Here is a 15,926-nt window from a genome sequence, read left to right on the forward strand (position 1 = left end):
TTAAATAATGTGTAGTCATATAGATTACTGTGGCATTTCTAATATATAAAATTAATTATTAGAATAACTATAACCCGGGTGACGGCAGATATTGCACTTGCCAAACGGTCTATCCTGAACAACCCCAGCAAGCACGCCATAATGGATCGCTCCAACACCCGCTCCAGCTTAGGTAATCACTACTTGCACTTTTCTCTTTTTGTCTACCTTTATCTTTCATTACAAACTAATCACATGATATATTCTAAATGTATCAGCTTGAGATATTAAAGTTGAAGTGTGTGATTCCTGTGCCTATAAGTGGCTTACCAAAGTTGTGTCTGTATATTAACCTGGGATATGAGAAAGTATTTTAACCTTGAAAAATTACACACCTCAGCTTTAAATAATCAATTGCAATTTAATGCTGAATCAGTGACTACGTAAATCAGAGTATTGAAAGAATTGATTGATCATTGAACCCAGACTTTTACTTATACTTTAGCTCATGTGAAACGATTATTAATTAAGAGCAAATTAAGACTGCAAATTAAAAAAAAAGTAAAGTGAATCTGAGCTTAATACTGTTCAAAATAAAGAGAAACTGTTTTCAAATTACTAACAAATGTCACAACACACAAAAAAGTTGTATTCATTTTAATTGGGTAGTTGTTTAACATTAGTGATTGTGTTTTCTCATCAAGTGTGGATCTGAGTTGTGTAACTTTCTTAAGGGGATCTGATTGGTTCTTTCCACTTTGTCCCTCACATTGCTCTCTTACCTCAGATGCCGCTGGTATGTATTACTCAGCAGTAGCCTGTCTATGTTGCCCAACTCATTCCTGTTGGTGTCATCAGAGCTACTCTACCTATTAGTGAAAACTACTTTTAATGAAGGTTACTACTTCTAAAAGCTTTGGCTTGTGATAGACATCATAACCACTAAATCTGCCATAAGTCATGACTCATGTATAATTATTTTGGTCAAAAAAATACAAGCCAAAGTATGTAATGTTTTTGTAACTAGTTAGTTGTGAAAGACCAGTCTGGTTTGCAATACAGCGCAAGCTGATTTTTGCACATAGTTGTCCTGTTTTTTTGTGTGTTTTTGTTGGGGGTGTGGGTGGGGGGGGGGGGGGGGTCGTTAAACTTTGCTCACTTTGGAGCAAAGAGCAAGCTTTAAACCTTCATTGTTCTGTTCTTTCCTGTGGATGAGGAACTGTGCCATCAGCATTTTTTTTTCCATCTCTATTTTCAGTGACACATTGCATGACCTTAGCTTCGCTTCTGAAACTAAATAAAATTAAGGAAAGGCTTTTCTGATATTCTTACTTTTAATCCTCTAGATATTCTTCTTACTTTTGATTTTAGCAGAAAAATGGACATTAAAGGAATATTCCGTGTTCAATACAAGTTAAGCTCGATTGACAGTATTTGTGGCATAATGTTGATTACTACAAAAATAATAATAATAATAATAAAGGTATTTACAGTGGAAGTGAATGAGGGCCAATCCATTAATTGTTTTTAAATTCTCACTGTTTCAAAAGTATAGCCACAAGACATAAACAATATACATGTTAACACAATTTTAGGGTGATAAAATCACTTACAAATATTTTCTTTGTAAAGTTATTGCCAATTTTACAACTTTGTTGCCATGACGATGTAATGTCAACAAATCCTAAAACCCTAAAATGACAATTGTAAAAATTACCATTTAAACAACTTCACAGCTCAAATAAGACACGAGTTTTAACAGAAGAATTATTGTAAGTGCTTTTATAAAATTATAAGCTTCAAATGTCTGCCTTTAAACCCTGCCTTAAATTTGCCCTATTCACTTCCATTGTAAGTACCTCACTGTAACCTCGATCATTGCTTTTTTTAAAGAAAAGGTGGGAGTAGTTAAAATAATTTTTGTGGTAATCAACATTATGCCACAAATACTGTCGACTGATCTTAACTTGTATTGAACCAGGAATATTCCTTTAAAAGCTTCACATTACACTTATATGCTTTGGGCTGCACTTTAATAGATTCATACTTTGATAAAATAATATTTGGAAGATGTCATATGAAAGAATTTTAGGGCTTGCCTCATTTTCTCTCTGTCCCTACAGCCCAAATTCAAGGAGAAGTAGAGAGGATTTTTGAGTTAGCCCGCAGTCTACAGCTCGTGGTTCTGGATGCAGACACCATTAACCACCCTCTCCAGCTTAGCAAGACCTCATTGGCCCCAATCCTGGTTTATGTCAAGATTTCATCACCTAAGGTTGAAATGCCTTTTTACAGAGCTTGGAAAGTTGGTCAAGTAGGATAGGATAATGTCATGAATAGGAGTTACCACTAGAAGGCAAACACAAGATTATTCTGTCAGTATAGCAATATCCAGATATCTTGATATGTTATAACTTATTTGATTAACTTGTCTCTTTTCTAAAGACTGAAAATACACTCACTTAGCACTTTATTAGAAACACTATGGTCCTAATAAAGTGCCCGACTTGGTCTTCTGCTGTTGTAGCCCATCTGCCTCAAGGTTTGACAAGTTGTGCATTCTGAGATGCTATTCTTCTCACCACAATTGTACAGAGCGGTTATCTGAGTTACCGTAGCCTTTCTGTCAGCTCGAACCAGTCTGGCCATTCTCTGTTGACCTCTCTCATCAACAAGGCATTTCCATCCACAGAACTGCCACTCACTGGATGTTTTTTGTTTTTGGCACCATTCGGAGTAAACTTTAGGGACTGTTGTGCGTGAAAATCCCAGGAGATCAGCAGTTACAGAAATACTCAAACCGGCCCATCTGGCACCAACAATCATGCCATGGTCGAAATTACTGAGATCAGATTTCCCCCCCCCCCCCCCATTCTGATGGTTGATGTTAACATAAACTGAAGCTCCTGACCTGTATCGACATGATTTTATACATTGCACTGCTGCCACATGATTGGCTGATTAGATAATAGCATGAATAAGTAGGTGTACAGGTATTCCTAATAAAGTCCTCAGTGAGTGTATATTTTTGTGTATTAGCCTTTTAATCTGTCAATCGGTCTATCACTGCTAGACTACAGGAAGAACAGTTTTATTTACTGCCCAAAAACAATTTAAAGCACAGCTATTGCTTTCACATAAAAAATTATAAACTGCTTAGTTTACAGAGAAGACTTTTTTTGCACAAAAACATTAACCTTTCTCTTGTGACCCAACATGATCTAACGCCCAGTGTTCTTTCACTCCCTATTCCACCCACTCATCCTTCCTGTCCATTTTCCTTCCTCTTTTCACCCGCTGTTCAGGTCCTCACAAGATTGATTAAGACCAGGGGCAAGTCTCAGACTAAACATTTGAATGTTCAGATGGTGGCTGCAGACAAACTGGCCCAGTGTCCTAATGTAAGCGTCATCCATAGAAACTTGCTTAAAAACAAAAATTTGTTTTATTATGTACTCTTTCTCATGACACTTCAATTCTAAATTATTTTCTTCCTGATGTGAATGGAGATCATGAAAGATAGAATACCCGAACTATTGTTTTACGTACAAGTGGATGGTGATTTATATGGCCAAGCTCGAAAAAGGACAAAAAAGCACCATAATAGTACCATAGAAGATGTCAGTACTCTTTTGCACTATATTCCAAGTCTGCTGAAGCCATTCAATAGCTTTTTAAGGAACAGACTGAAATCTAGCATCTCATTTTGTGTTTCACATGGGGGAAAAAAATGTGGTTGGAAAAACTTGGAATTTTCATTTTTGAGTGAACTTTTTCTTTAAAATTAGTTCATTAGTCTGGATTTCTCAACACAAAACATTCTGTTACTCTGTCTTTGGTATATAACCTCTGATAATTTGTACTTAAGAGTATTTAGAAAATCAGTATGAACACCCAAGTTTTCATGCTGTTATGCTTTACCTCTTTAAGGTCATCCTTTGGAAACTGCCCTTATTTCTAATCCAAGTTCAGCTGTAGGGACTAATCAGAAACTGCCTTGATCTGATTATCAAGAGACTGTTATTTTTAAGCTTTACCATGTTGCAAGGCACCTTAAGGTACACCCCAGGCAGTCATGGACATAGATTAGCCTCCCAGCATTACTTTGTGGTATGGGCCTTTAGGGTTTGTTCCATAGTCACTTGCAGTATACTTACCCTTGTTATGAAGTCACCATCTCTCTTTATCACAGGAGCTCTTTGATGTCATCTTGGATGAGAACCAGCTCACAGATGCCTGTGAGCACATCGCTGATTACCTGGAGGCCTACTGGAGAGCCACTCACCCTCCTGAAATGGAGCCTTCCAATCCCATGCTGGAGAAACTGGCAGAAAACACACTCCCCACAAGCCCCACACCTGCTAAGGTATGTACTCTGACAGAAACAAATGTATTTTAGCAGGAGCAAAAGTACTGTGAGAAAGCTGTTGTAAAGCTACCCAAAACAATTTCGGAACTGAGACGGGTTTTCCATTTGTTTGCATAAAAAACTTGTATTTCCTGTATATATCTCCTGTTCTTCAGTTTTATGCACACTGATTCTAGTAGAAGACTTTTCTGTTTAGTCCTGAATAATGCACTGCAAAAAATTATTTAATTGATCATTAATTTTGTAATTTGTGTTTCTTAGTCAGAATATCTTAAAACATTTTTCTTTCTCCAAGAATATACAGTATCTTGAATTATTTTTCATTCCCAAATAGCAAATATTTTTTTTCTGGTTTTAAGTGTACATGTACTGTACATCTAAATATATCTTAAAACAAGAAAAAACTATTTGCCAAGGGGGTAAGAAAAATAAACAATGCAAAACAGGTCTTAATATCTTACACTATAGAGCTGTTCAGCTTGTAGTCCAAAAACCTGGAAGAGAATTCGCCATGGGTTCCCTCTGGATTTTCCAATGGGTTTTTATAATGGTGTATTTGAACTTGAAAAATAAGGTCTGTGGTAAACATCACTTCACGAAATGTGGAAGTTTTGAATCCCTATTGAATAAAAAAAAAAAAATTTTTTAACTCATGGCGGCTTCAAAAAATCATATATATAGTATATGTTTTTTGCTATAATTTAGTTTTCTATGTACTTTTATTTTATTTTTTGCAGTGTGGTTATCATATACAGAATTAACAAGATAATTCTTGAAAATTCAGCCCCCTTGTGTCTATGTCTTGACAATCAACTAAACAGGTCAACCTAAGCTCATACAGTGCATCCGGAAAGTACTCACAGCGCTTCACTTTTTCCACATTTTGTTATGATACAGCCTTATTCCAAAATGGATTAAATTCGTTATTTTCCTCAAAATTCTACAAACAATACCCCATAATGACAATGTGAAAGAAGTTTGTTTGAAATCTTTGCAGATTTATTAAAAATAAAAAATGAAAAAAATCACATGTACATAAGTATTCACAGCCTTTGCCATGACACTCAAAATTGAGCATAGGTACATCCTGTTTCCACTGATCATCCTTGAGATGTTTCTACAACTTGACTGGAGTCCACCTGTGGTAAATTCAGTTGATTGGACACGATTTGGAAAGGCGCACACCTGTCTATATAAGGTCCCACAGTTAACAGTGCATGTCAGAGCACAAACCAAGCCATGAAGTCCAAGGAATTGTCTGTAGACCTCTGAGACAGGATTGTATCGAGGCACAGATCTGGGGAAGGGTACAGAAAAATTTCTGCATCATTGAAGGTCCCAATGAGCACAGTGGCCTCCATCATCCGTAAATGGAAGAAGTTTGGAACCACCAGGACTCTTCCTAGAGCTGGCCGCCTGGCCAAACTGAGCGATCGGAGGAGAAGGGCCTTAGTCAGGGAGGTGACCAAGAACCCGATGGTCACTCTGACAGAGCTCCAGCATTTCTCTGTGGAGAGAGGAGAACCTTCCAGAAGAACAACCATCTCTGCAGCACTCCACCAATCAGGCCTGTATGGTAGAGTGGCCAGATGGAAGACACTCCTCTGTAAAAGGCACATGACAGCCCGCCTGGAGTTTGCCAAAAGGCACCTGAAGGACTCTCAGACCATGAGAAACAAAGACTGAACTCTTTGGCCTGAATGGCAAGCGTCATGTCTGGAGGAAACATGACATTGTTTCAGTGAAGCATGGTGGTGGCAGCATCATGCTGTGGGGATGTTTTTCAGCGGCAGGAACTGGGAGACTTGTCAGGATCGAGGGAAAGATGAATGCAGCAATGTACAGAGACATCCTTGATGAAAACCTGCTCCAGACCGCTCTAGACCTCAGACTGGGGCGAAGGTTCATCTTCCAACAGGACAACGACCCTAAGCACACAGCCAAGATAACAAAGGAGTGGCCCCGGGACAACTCTGTGAATGTCCTTGAGTGGCCCAGCCAGAGCCCAGACTTGAACCCGATTGAACATCTCTGGAGAGATCCGAAAATGGCTGTGCACCGACGCTCCCCATCCAACCTGATGGAGCTTGAGAGGTCCTGCAAAGAAGAATGGGAGAAACTGCCCAAAAATAGGTGTGCCAAGCTTGTAGCATCATACTCAAAAAGACATGAGGCTGCAAAGTACTGAGCTAGGCTGTGAATACTTATGTACATGTGATTTTTTTCGTTTTTTATTTTTAATAAATTTGCAAAGATTTCAAACAAACTTCTTTCACGTTGTCATTATGGGGTATTGTTTGTAGAATTGTGAAAAAGTGATGCGCTGTGAATACTTTCCGGATGCACTGTAAATTCTAATTATCTACTGCCTTTAAGTTTTGAACATCTACACGTTCCATAATGCGCTAAAAACTTTCTTTTGTGGTGACTCATTCTGTTGCATTTTTTATTTCCTCCCCACCTCTTACTAAACTCTCTTGGATGTTTAAAGAAGACTTGAGGTAAAAATTTTGGTGAGGCAAAATGTCTGTAGTGTCAGTACATACTAGTGCTTTGTAATCCATAGTATTAGGACTATTAGGTGTGAGTAAAATTTATAATAGGGTGGTAGTGCTACTTTTGTAGTTTAGTGTCTTTTCTTAACACTTTATGCCTCCTACACACTACACGACTTTCAAAGATGTCGGATTGTAGTACCGTTCATATTACACAACTGTCTGTCTTGTCATGGAAGTCGTGGGGTTTTGAAATTACACGAGGAATCGGCGAAAGGGGTGAACACATTACAAAACATTTCACTATTGACGAATCCCCGACGACTCTGCCTGGACTCCAAATTACGTTTCACAACAGAGTACACACGAGAAGTGATACAAGACACGAAAACAAATGTATGATCATATGTTATGCATTTCAGAATATGATGTGTATGTTTTTTATCACCTTTACATAATGTGTAAAGGCATCATATATTTTATTGGTTACAATATGAAAAAGTACCTCCTGCTGAAAAATCTACCTATTTGCTTACCTAACTGTCCAAGAGAATTGCAATTTCTCTCCAACTCTTCTCTTTCTCCACCAACTGTGGTACAGTTCAGAGGAAACATCAAATAGGCACTGGTGCTCCTGCCAATGTTCCACAAATTTTTCCTCCATTTCTTCGGTCCAATGAGACTTTCTTGATACCGCAGCCATGCTAGTTGATGTTCTGTTGCAGATACATCAGGACTCCTCCCACTGAAACTTCCCATGCCCCGTTTCTTGCTCTCTCATTGGCTGTAGGTCAACGCTGCAGTTGTATTCAGTCAAAACACATTTCACTTTGCGCGATTTGGAATCGCAGACAGGTCCAGATATTTAACATGCTAGATATCTCGCTGACATCGGCGATGCGTCGGCGCTTCTCTCAGATTGTGTCTTTGATAATTCATACATTGCGTTCATTGCTCACAGGAGCGAGCTCTGATTTGCCTATGATTTCGGGCTTTTGTCGGCGATCTCCACAAAACTGTCAGAGAGTGAAAATCGGGCCTACACTGTGTAGTGTAAACTCGGCATAACAATCAGTGATTTTTTACTGGTTATTTATTTAGTTCTACATGAGCAATTACTGCAACCGACAATTTAGAGAAGCATCTCTAAAGAAATAAAAAAAAATTTTGGAGACATTTTAAGTTTAAATGCATTTGTTATGCGTTAATTGATTATGAATTATGATGTGTATTGTTTTATTGATGATTTATGGATATACTGTAGCTTTATATATATATACATATATATATGTATATATATATACAGGTGCATCTCAATAAATTAGAATGTCATGGAAAAGTTCATTTATTTCAATAATTCAACTCAAATTGTGAAACTCGTGTATTAAATAAATTCAATGCACACAGACTGAAGTAGTTTAAGTCTTTGGTTCTTTTAATTGTGATGATTTTGGCTCACATTTAACAAAAACCCACCAATTCACTATCTCAAAAAATTAGAATACATCATAAGACCAATAAAAAAAAACATTTTTAGTGAATTGTTGGCCTTCTGGAAAGTATGTTAATTTACTGTATATGTACTCAATACTTGGTAGGGGCTCCTTTTGCTTTAATTACTGCCTCAATTTGGCGTGGCATGGAGGTGATCAGTTTGTGGCACTGCTGAGGTGGTATGGAAGCCAGGGTTTCTTTGACAGTGGCCTTCAGCTCATCTGCATTTTTTGGTCTCTTGTTTCTCATTTTCCTCTTGACATACCCCATAGATTCTCTATGAGGTTCAGTTCTGGTGAGTTTGCTGGCCAGTCAAGCACACCAACACCATGGTCATTTAACCAACTTTTGGTGCTTTTGGCAGTGTGGGCAGGTGCCAAATCCTGCTGGAAAATGAAATCAGCATCTTTAAAAAGCTGGTCAGCAGAAGGAAGCATGAAGTGCTCCAAAATGTCTTGGTAAACGGGTGCAGTGACTTTGGTTTTCAAAAAACACAATGGACCAACACCAGCAGATTACATTGCACCCCAAATCATCACAGACTGTGGAAACTTAACACTGGACTTCAAGCAACTTGGGCTATGAGCTTCTCCACCCTTCCTCCAGACTCTAGGACCTTGGTTTCCAAATGAAATACAAAACTTGCTCTCATCTGAAAAGAGGACTTTGGACCACTGGGCAACAGTCCAGTTCTTCTTCTCCTTAGCCCAGGTAAGACGCCTCTGACGTTGTCTGTGGTTCAGGAGTGGCTTAACAAGAGGAATACGACAACTGTAGCCAAATTCCTTGACACGTCTGTGTGTGGTGGCTCTTGATGCCTTGACCCCAGCCTCAGTCCATTCCTTGTGAAGTTTACCCAAATTCTTGAATCGATTTTGCTTGACAATCCTCATAAGGCTGCGGTTCTCTCGGTTGGTTGTGCATCTTTTTCTTCCACACTTTTTCCTTCCACTAAACTTTCTGTTAACATGCTTGGATACAGCACTCTGTGAACAGCCAGCTTCTTTGGCAATGAATGTTTGTGGCTTACCCTCCTTGTGAAGGGTGTCAATGATTGTCTTCTGGACAACTGTCAGATCAGCAGTCTTCCCCATGATTGTGTAGCCTAGTGAACCAAACTGAGAGACCATTTTGAAGGCTCAGGAAACGTTTCCAGGTGTTTTGAGTTGATTAGCTGATTGGCATGTCACCATATTCTAATTTGTTGAGATAGTGAATTGGTGGGTTTTTGTTAAATGTGAGCCAAAATCATCACAATTAAAAGAACCAAAGACTTAAACTACTTCAGTCTGTGTGCACTGAATTTATTTAATACACAAGTTTCACAATTTGAGTTGAATTACTGAAATAAATGAACTTTTCCACGACATTCTAATTTATTGAGATGCACCTGTATATATATATATTATGGCTTTTGATTTTTGACTTATTTGACTTGAAACATATTAAATATTTGTGAATAACTTTTATTTATTTTTATTATCTCCTAAGTCCTTGCTATATCACTTGTAAATGAGAATGAGGTTAGGAGGTGAATGGCAGGTGTGGCAAGCAAGTAGCTTTTAGTACTCATTTGCACAAGCATAATGTTTGTGTTAGGTGTTATTTTTTTCAATCTTTTTCTTTTTGGAAATGAAAATTAAATAAATAATTCAACAGCTACCTTTATTTGCCTTGATTGGCTTTATATTGTTTTATTTTTATTTTATTTTAATTTTTTTAATAAGGAAAGTCCATAGAGGGAGACAGGATAAGAGAAACAGAGAAAGAATAATAAAAAAAAAACATTCTAGAGTGTTACATCTCAAAACATCATTCTTCCATCTTCCTCTATATAGGACGAGCAGAAAACCAAGAAGATGGCTGCCACCAAGAGGAAAGGATCACAGGAGCACCAGCAGGAGCATCTGCCCCAGGCCCAGGAGATGAGAGAGAAGGAGGAGGAGGAGGCAGAGGAGGAAGAGGAGGAAGTGCAGGAGGAGGCAGAGGAGGAGGAGAGACTACTTCGTAGTGAGCCAAAGAGACACAGCCATCACCACCATCATCATCATCACCATCGGTCCAGCACCAACCGAAATGAGTACCACAACAAACACCAGCACCACCAAGTGCACCACCAGCATCCCGTTGTCACGGAGCTGCTGCCCACTAAAGACTCTTTGTACACGGAGCCCCAGAGCAGGCATGTGCTCCTGGACGAGGACGATCTGGACCAAACCGAGGTCTACCAAAACAGGACTACAACTCACAGAGACCATAACCACCACCATCACAACCATCGCCATCGTCATCATCAACACTGGCGTGGGACTACAGACGATGCAATGGATTATTCCCACCATGGACAGCAGGACTATGAGCTGGAGCACAATGAGCGTAACAGGCAACAGAGACACAAGGGCCAGCTGCGCTCGCACGAAGAACATCATTACAGTCACCCTCGTCACAATCAATACCACTACCAGGGACAGGAGCGGGACAGAGACAGAGAGAGGGACAGGCGTGTGGAGACAGAGAAATGGACTGAAGATATGTACATTCATCACTGAGATGGTCTGGATTTGCATTGTTTTTAATGCTGCTATGTGAAATGCTGGCTACTGTGTACTCAGGACAACACGGTTTCTCTTTCTTGATCTGTTGTGTCCTGTCTGTCTGTTCATACTGCTGAATTATTGTCTCCTTTGGTTGACAACTAACCTTCCTTTATCTCTCTGTTGATGTTGAGTCTTTCATTCATATAATTTTGTGTTCCTTACACTTGTTACTTCACTGGCTATTACCATTGTTGTTAGAGGAATTGTTCACCCAAAAACGAAAATTTACTCACCCCATGTTATTCCAACCCAGCACTATTTTCTTTCCTTTATTTCCTTTGTGAAACACAAAAAGATATCTTATGCAGTGTACAGTATATGAGCAGGTCTTCTCCATACAATGAAAGTGAATAGCAATTTTAAATGTCCAAAAAAAGACAAAAAGCTCCATAAACAGTAATCCTCATGACTGGTGCACTATAGTCTTTTGAAGCCATACGTTAGATAATGTTCTTCTGTTGATTGGCAAACCAACACTCATAATCTTCTCCCCTGCCATGGTTCTCAAATATAATTTGCACCTGGGCTTGCTCAATTCAACAAATGGCGGCAATGCCGTTGCTTCAGGTTTGATATCATTGACGGTTTTAAAGCACGACCTGGAATGATATTTGAAAGCAACAACAGAGCGAAGGTTGATGCAAACTTGTTATGTCATCTCTATAGAGCCTACATAATTGTTCTGCTCCCACCTAACTTCATTTTAATTGTAATTTTTTAGGGAAATATTTTTCATCTGTAGTACCTCAGCAATTTAACATCTAGGACTGTAAGGCCCTGGGAAAGATGAACTACATGTGATATAAAGTTTTTTGGTTTGGGTATGATTATCATTCATGATTATTCATGGGGAACCTGTGTTACTAAACAAGCAGTAGGTATGAAAATATTACAGAAATTATTTATTGTAAAACTGAAACAACAGATATTAGCATTTACCCACAGGGAAGCTGCAAGGGCTATTTTTGCTAGCTACTTGAGAAAAATTATTTTGTGTACCCTGCATTCATTCTATGCTGCTATTAGCTGCATGGAAAGGAGGCTACTTAGGGGCTGTTCAGACCGAATGCGTTCTTGCGCTAAAGAAAGCTAGATGAATGGATCAGAATGCAGGTGTCTCGATGCATTTTTTATTTTTACATGTTCATTTTATACATTTGGCAGAGATTTTTATCCAAGCGACTCACAGTGCATTCACCTTATGTGCCAGAGAAATAAGCGTGCAGCCATCTTGAAATTTTTGTCTTGGAACTTCCAGTCTAGTGGTCTTTATATAGATAACTGATTTTAATGTCAAAGTATAATTAGCTAGCAATGGGGATTTACAGGTTATAGAGTTGCCAAAAGTTATCATGAGTATTTTAAAGTGTTTTATTGGATGTCGTAGCAGCTTGAAGCAGAGGAGGAAGGTTTCAAAACTAGAGTACTTTATATATAAATACACATCCTAGCTTCATGCCATGGACATACTGACATGCCTCTGTGCTTATGAAACTCCAGACAACACAAAGTCATTGAAACATTCTCTATGACACCTCTGACCATATTCTCATGTCATTCACCCATCGTGTTTTAGTACAAAGTGTTACACCAGGACTGGGGATGGGGTGCCCCACACACACACACACACACACACACACACACATGTTGGTGCAGCAATTCTTATGATGACTCTCCATAGACATAATGTTTTTTATACTGTACAAACTATAGATTCTATCCCCTAACCCTAACCCTAAACCTAACCCTCACAAAAAAATTTCTGCATTTTTAAATTTTCAACAAAAAAAAAAAAAACATCGTTTAGTATGTTTTTTAAGCGGTTTGAATTATGGGGACACTAGAAATGTCCTCAGAAACCATTGTAATTACCAGTTTGTAACCTAAAAAATGTCCTCCTAAACCACACACACGCAAATCTACATGTGAAAGACCACTTGGAGACTGTGGTATGGACCCCATTTCACAGACTGTGATGACATGTTTCTGCCTTTTGTAGCAGCGTAAATCTGGCAAACTTTTTTATATTTGCAATTTATATATACATATAATTTTGTGTAAATTCATAACTTTATACTTTGTATTATATTACCCTGGAATAAAAAGAATAAATAAAATTAGTTGCCACAACTGCAATGAGGTTTCTAATACAGACAGAAAATGTGGCTTCTTTTCATCTTCTGACTTGTGTTATCCACCGCTCTCTATTTTTTATTTTTTTATTTTAGGAAAGCTGTGAAAGTGTAATGGTGGATTTGTTTTTTCTTTTACTGTTGAAGCAAACGGGTAAGCAAAAATGATATTTGCTGTGGTCTCACAAGTTTAACCTGCTATGGTTTACTCCCGCATTCCAAACCCGGATATGTGTAAAGGGTCTGGGTCCCCTTAGGACACCCACCGGCACTTATATGAACGCGCGCAATGATTGACAGGCAGAAAGTCTTCTGATTGGCTAAGCAAATGATCTGACCATGGAGGACTTTTTCGCCGCTGTTACAGACAGAAAGGTGTGATATTTCATGCCGCCTATTTCATTGACATCTGACAGGTAATAAGGGCGTTTTCTGCATGTCATTTAATAATAATTATTTAAAAATCACCTTTAAAAGTTGAAGTTCTTTTTAACTTGATACGGTGTCTAAAAAACTTGGCGCTCCAGCACGACGCATCGCAACGGTCAAAGATGTCAGTCTAACATATTTCAATAATAATCATAATAATAATAAAAATATTACTACGCAAAATCACATTCGGTGTGAATGGCCCTTCATGCTTCAAACATTCTCATGCTTCTAGCCATAAGGATCAGAAGGTTGTTTTTTTAGCATTTAGACAAACAGCCTAGGTTCAAATGATTTTCCTGAGATTTTATTTACGTACAGCTTTAAGAGCATTGAAACTTTAAACACTGTTTAATTTGGCCAGGCTTTGTGGATTGTAAGTGGCAGAAGCCTGTACAGACTTTACTGAAGACATTTTATACATTATTAAAGGATTGTTTGCTCCAAAGTCATCTGTTGAGAAGGGCAGATGAACCTTAAGTGTAGTGAAATAAAAATCTCAAATACCAATGTTCGTTGCTCATGCAAAATTAATGCAAATAAATACTTTCGTTCTGTTCCATATTTGATTAATATAAAATGTGATCCTTTTTAACCAAACAACTACATATAGACTATTTCTGGTTTCAGCATCAAGGCCTACTCATAACAACACATTCTGTGACCCTGGACCTATTCAACAATACTGGTCAAAAGTTTTGAAACACTTACTCATTCTTTATTATATATATATATGTATTTTTTTTTTTTTTTTTTTTTTTTTTAACATTTAAAATAATAGCAAAGTCATCAAAACTATGGGATAACATAAATGGAACTATGGGAATTATGTTGTGACTAAACAAAATCCAAAATAAATCAAAACTGTGTTATATTTTAGCATCTTCAAAGTAGTCACCCTTTGCCTAGAATTTGCAGACAAGTACTCTTGACATTTTCTCAACCAACTTCTTGAGGTATCACCCTGGGATGCTTTTTAAACAGCATTGAAGGAGTTCCCATCTATGTTGGGCACTTATTGGCTGCTTTTCTTTATTATTTGGTCCAAGTCATCAATTTCAAAAAAAAAAAATTTTTTTTTTTTTTTTTTTAATTACATTTTAGTTTTATAATGAAATAAATTAATATGGTGGTACAATCATATTTTTGTCTACAAAACTAATTTCAAACATTTAAGCATATGCCTTCAGATCAAAATATTTTTAAGATCATGAGAAACATTTCAGTCAAGTGTTTCAAAACTTTTGACTGGTAGTGTATATATATAATTTTATAATTAATTTATTATAATTATCACACATATACAGTGCAATTCTTTTTTTCACATATCCCAGCTAAGCTGGGGTCAGAGTGCAGGGCCAGCCATGATACAGCACCCCTAAAGCAGATAGGGTCAAGGGACTTGCTCAAGGGCTCAACAGTGGTATCTTGGCAGTGCTGGGGCTTGAACCCCCAACCTTCTCATCAGTAACCCAGAGCCTTAACCACTGAGCCACCACTGCCCCTAAATATGTATATTGATTGGACATGTTCTTTTTTCTTGCCATACATCTCATGTCAAGTAAAAAGGCACACTTTTGTCCTGAAAGAAACAAGTACAATATTAAAAAAATTTTTTTAAAAAGTTATTTTATCACTACAGCATGGTAAGTTTTGATAAAAAAGTAAACAAGTATACAAAAAGTTAAACCTTTTAGATCTGTTCAATGGTTGATACATCTATGACTTTTTATTTGCATTCCCTGATACTGTTATGTTTCCTGAGTACTCTATGCATTCGTTTTCAACATTATATCTTGGAAATTATTTCTATGCATTTGTACATACCTCATAAATGCCTTTGTAGATATGGACTGATAAAACTGATAACAGCTCCTGCTGCACTGTAATATAGATGTATTTCTATATTCACTTGGTCTGACAGTAAATTGTCTTTATTGATATGTCCTCCTTAACCAGTACTGCACACTTAAAATGTATAATGTTTTATCATTTTTGTTGTGCATTGTTTTGTTTTCCCAAATATAGCTTTCATTGTGTATTCACCTTGGATTAGTCAGGGAATACGAAACTATACTTTGAAGTGTTTACTAAGAAGAACTTTTTTCTTACGAGTACACATTCAGTATACAGCACATGCAAGTATAAAATCAGTGTAAATAGGCAATTTTAAAATGTGTTTTTTATACACTTCTATTTGAATGGATTTTTGGGCAAAATAATTATTTGCTTGCTTGGAATTGCCACTGAATTAAAAGTGGGTACAATATTTTCTGAAACTAAAAGCTGAAATACCAGTTAAATTCTCATTCAACACTGTCCCTCTACTTCAGTACTGCCATGTCAGCTAACTTTATTTCAGCGTATCCTGTTTTTTTGGCATTGCACCCCAAAAGATGACACTTTTTTCATGCTTAAATCATATTTACGT

The 15,926-nt window shown here is 37.6% G+C and overlaps 1 protein-coding gene across 1 annotated transcript in view; it reads left to right on the top strand.

Moving 5' to 3' along the window:
- Window positions 1-15,872, top strand: part of LOC127442057 (voltage-dependent L-type calcium channel subunit beta-3-like) — a 33,079-nt gene extending 17,207 nt beyond the window's left edge. Inside the window, exons 9-13 of the mRNA XM_051699743.1 lie at window positions 63-172; window positions 2,103-2,254; window positions 3,285-3,380; window positions 4,172-4,345; window positions 10,176-15,872. Of these exons, the coding sequence (XP_051555703.1) occupies window positions 63-172; window positions 2,103-2,254; window positions 3,285-3,380; window positions 4,172-4,345; window positions 10,176-10,886 (1,243 nt within the window). The 3' untranslated portion in view covers window positions 10,887-15,872. The remainder of the gene's footprint in view (window positions 1-62; window positions 173-2,102; window positions 2,255-3,284; window positions 3,381-4,171; window positions 4,346-10,175) is intronic.
- Window positions 15,873-15,926: the final 54 nt, after the last annotated feature.

The sequence above is a fragment of the Myxocyprinus asiaticus genome, chromosome 6, assembly GCF_019703515.2.
Source record: "Myxocyprinus asiaticus isolate MX2 ecotype Aquarium Trade chromosome 6, UBuf_Myxa_2, whole genome shotgun sequence".
Lineage (NCBI taxonomy): Eukaryota > Metazoa > Chordata > Actinopteri > Cypriniformes > Catostomidae > Myxocyprinus > Myxocyprinus asiaticus.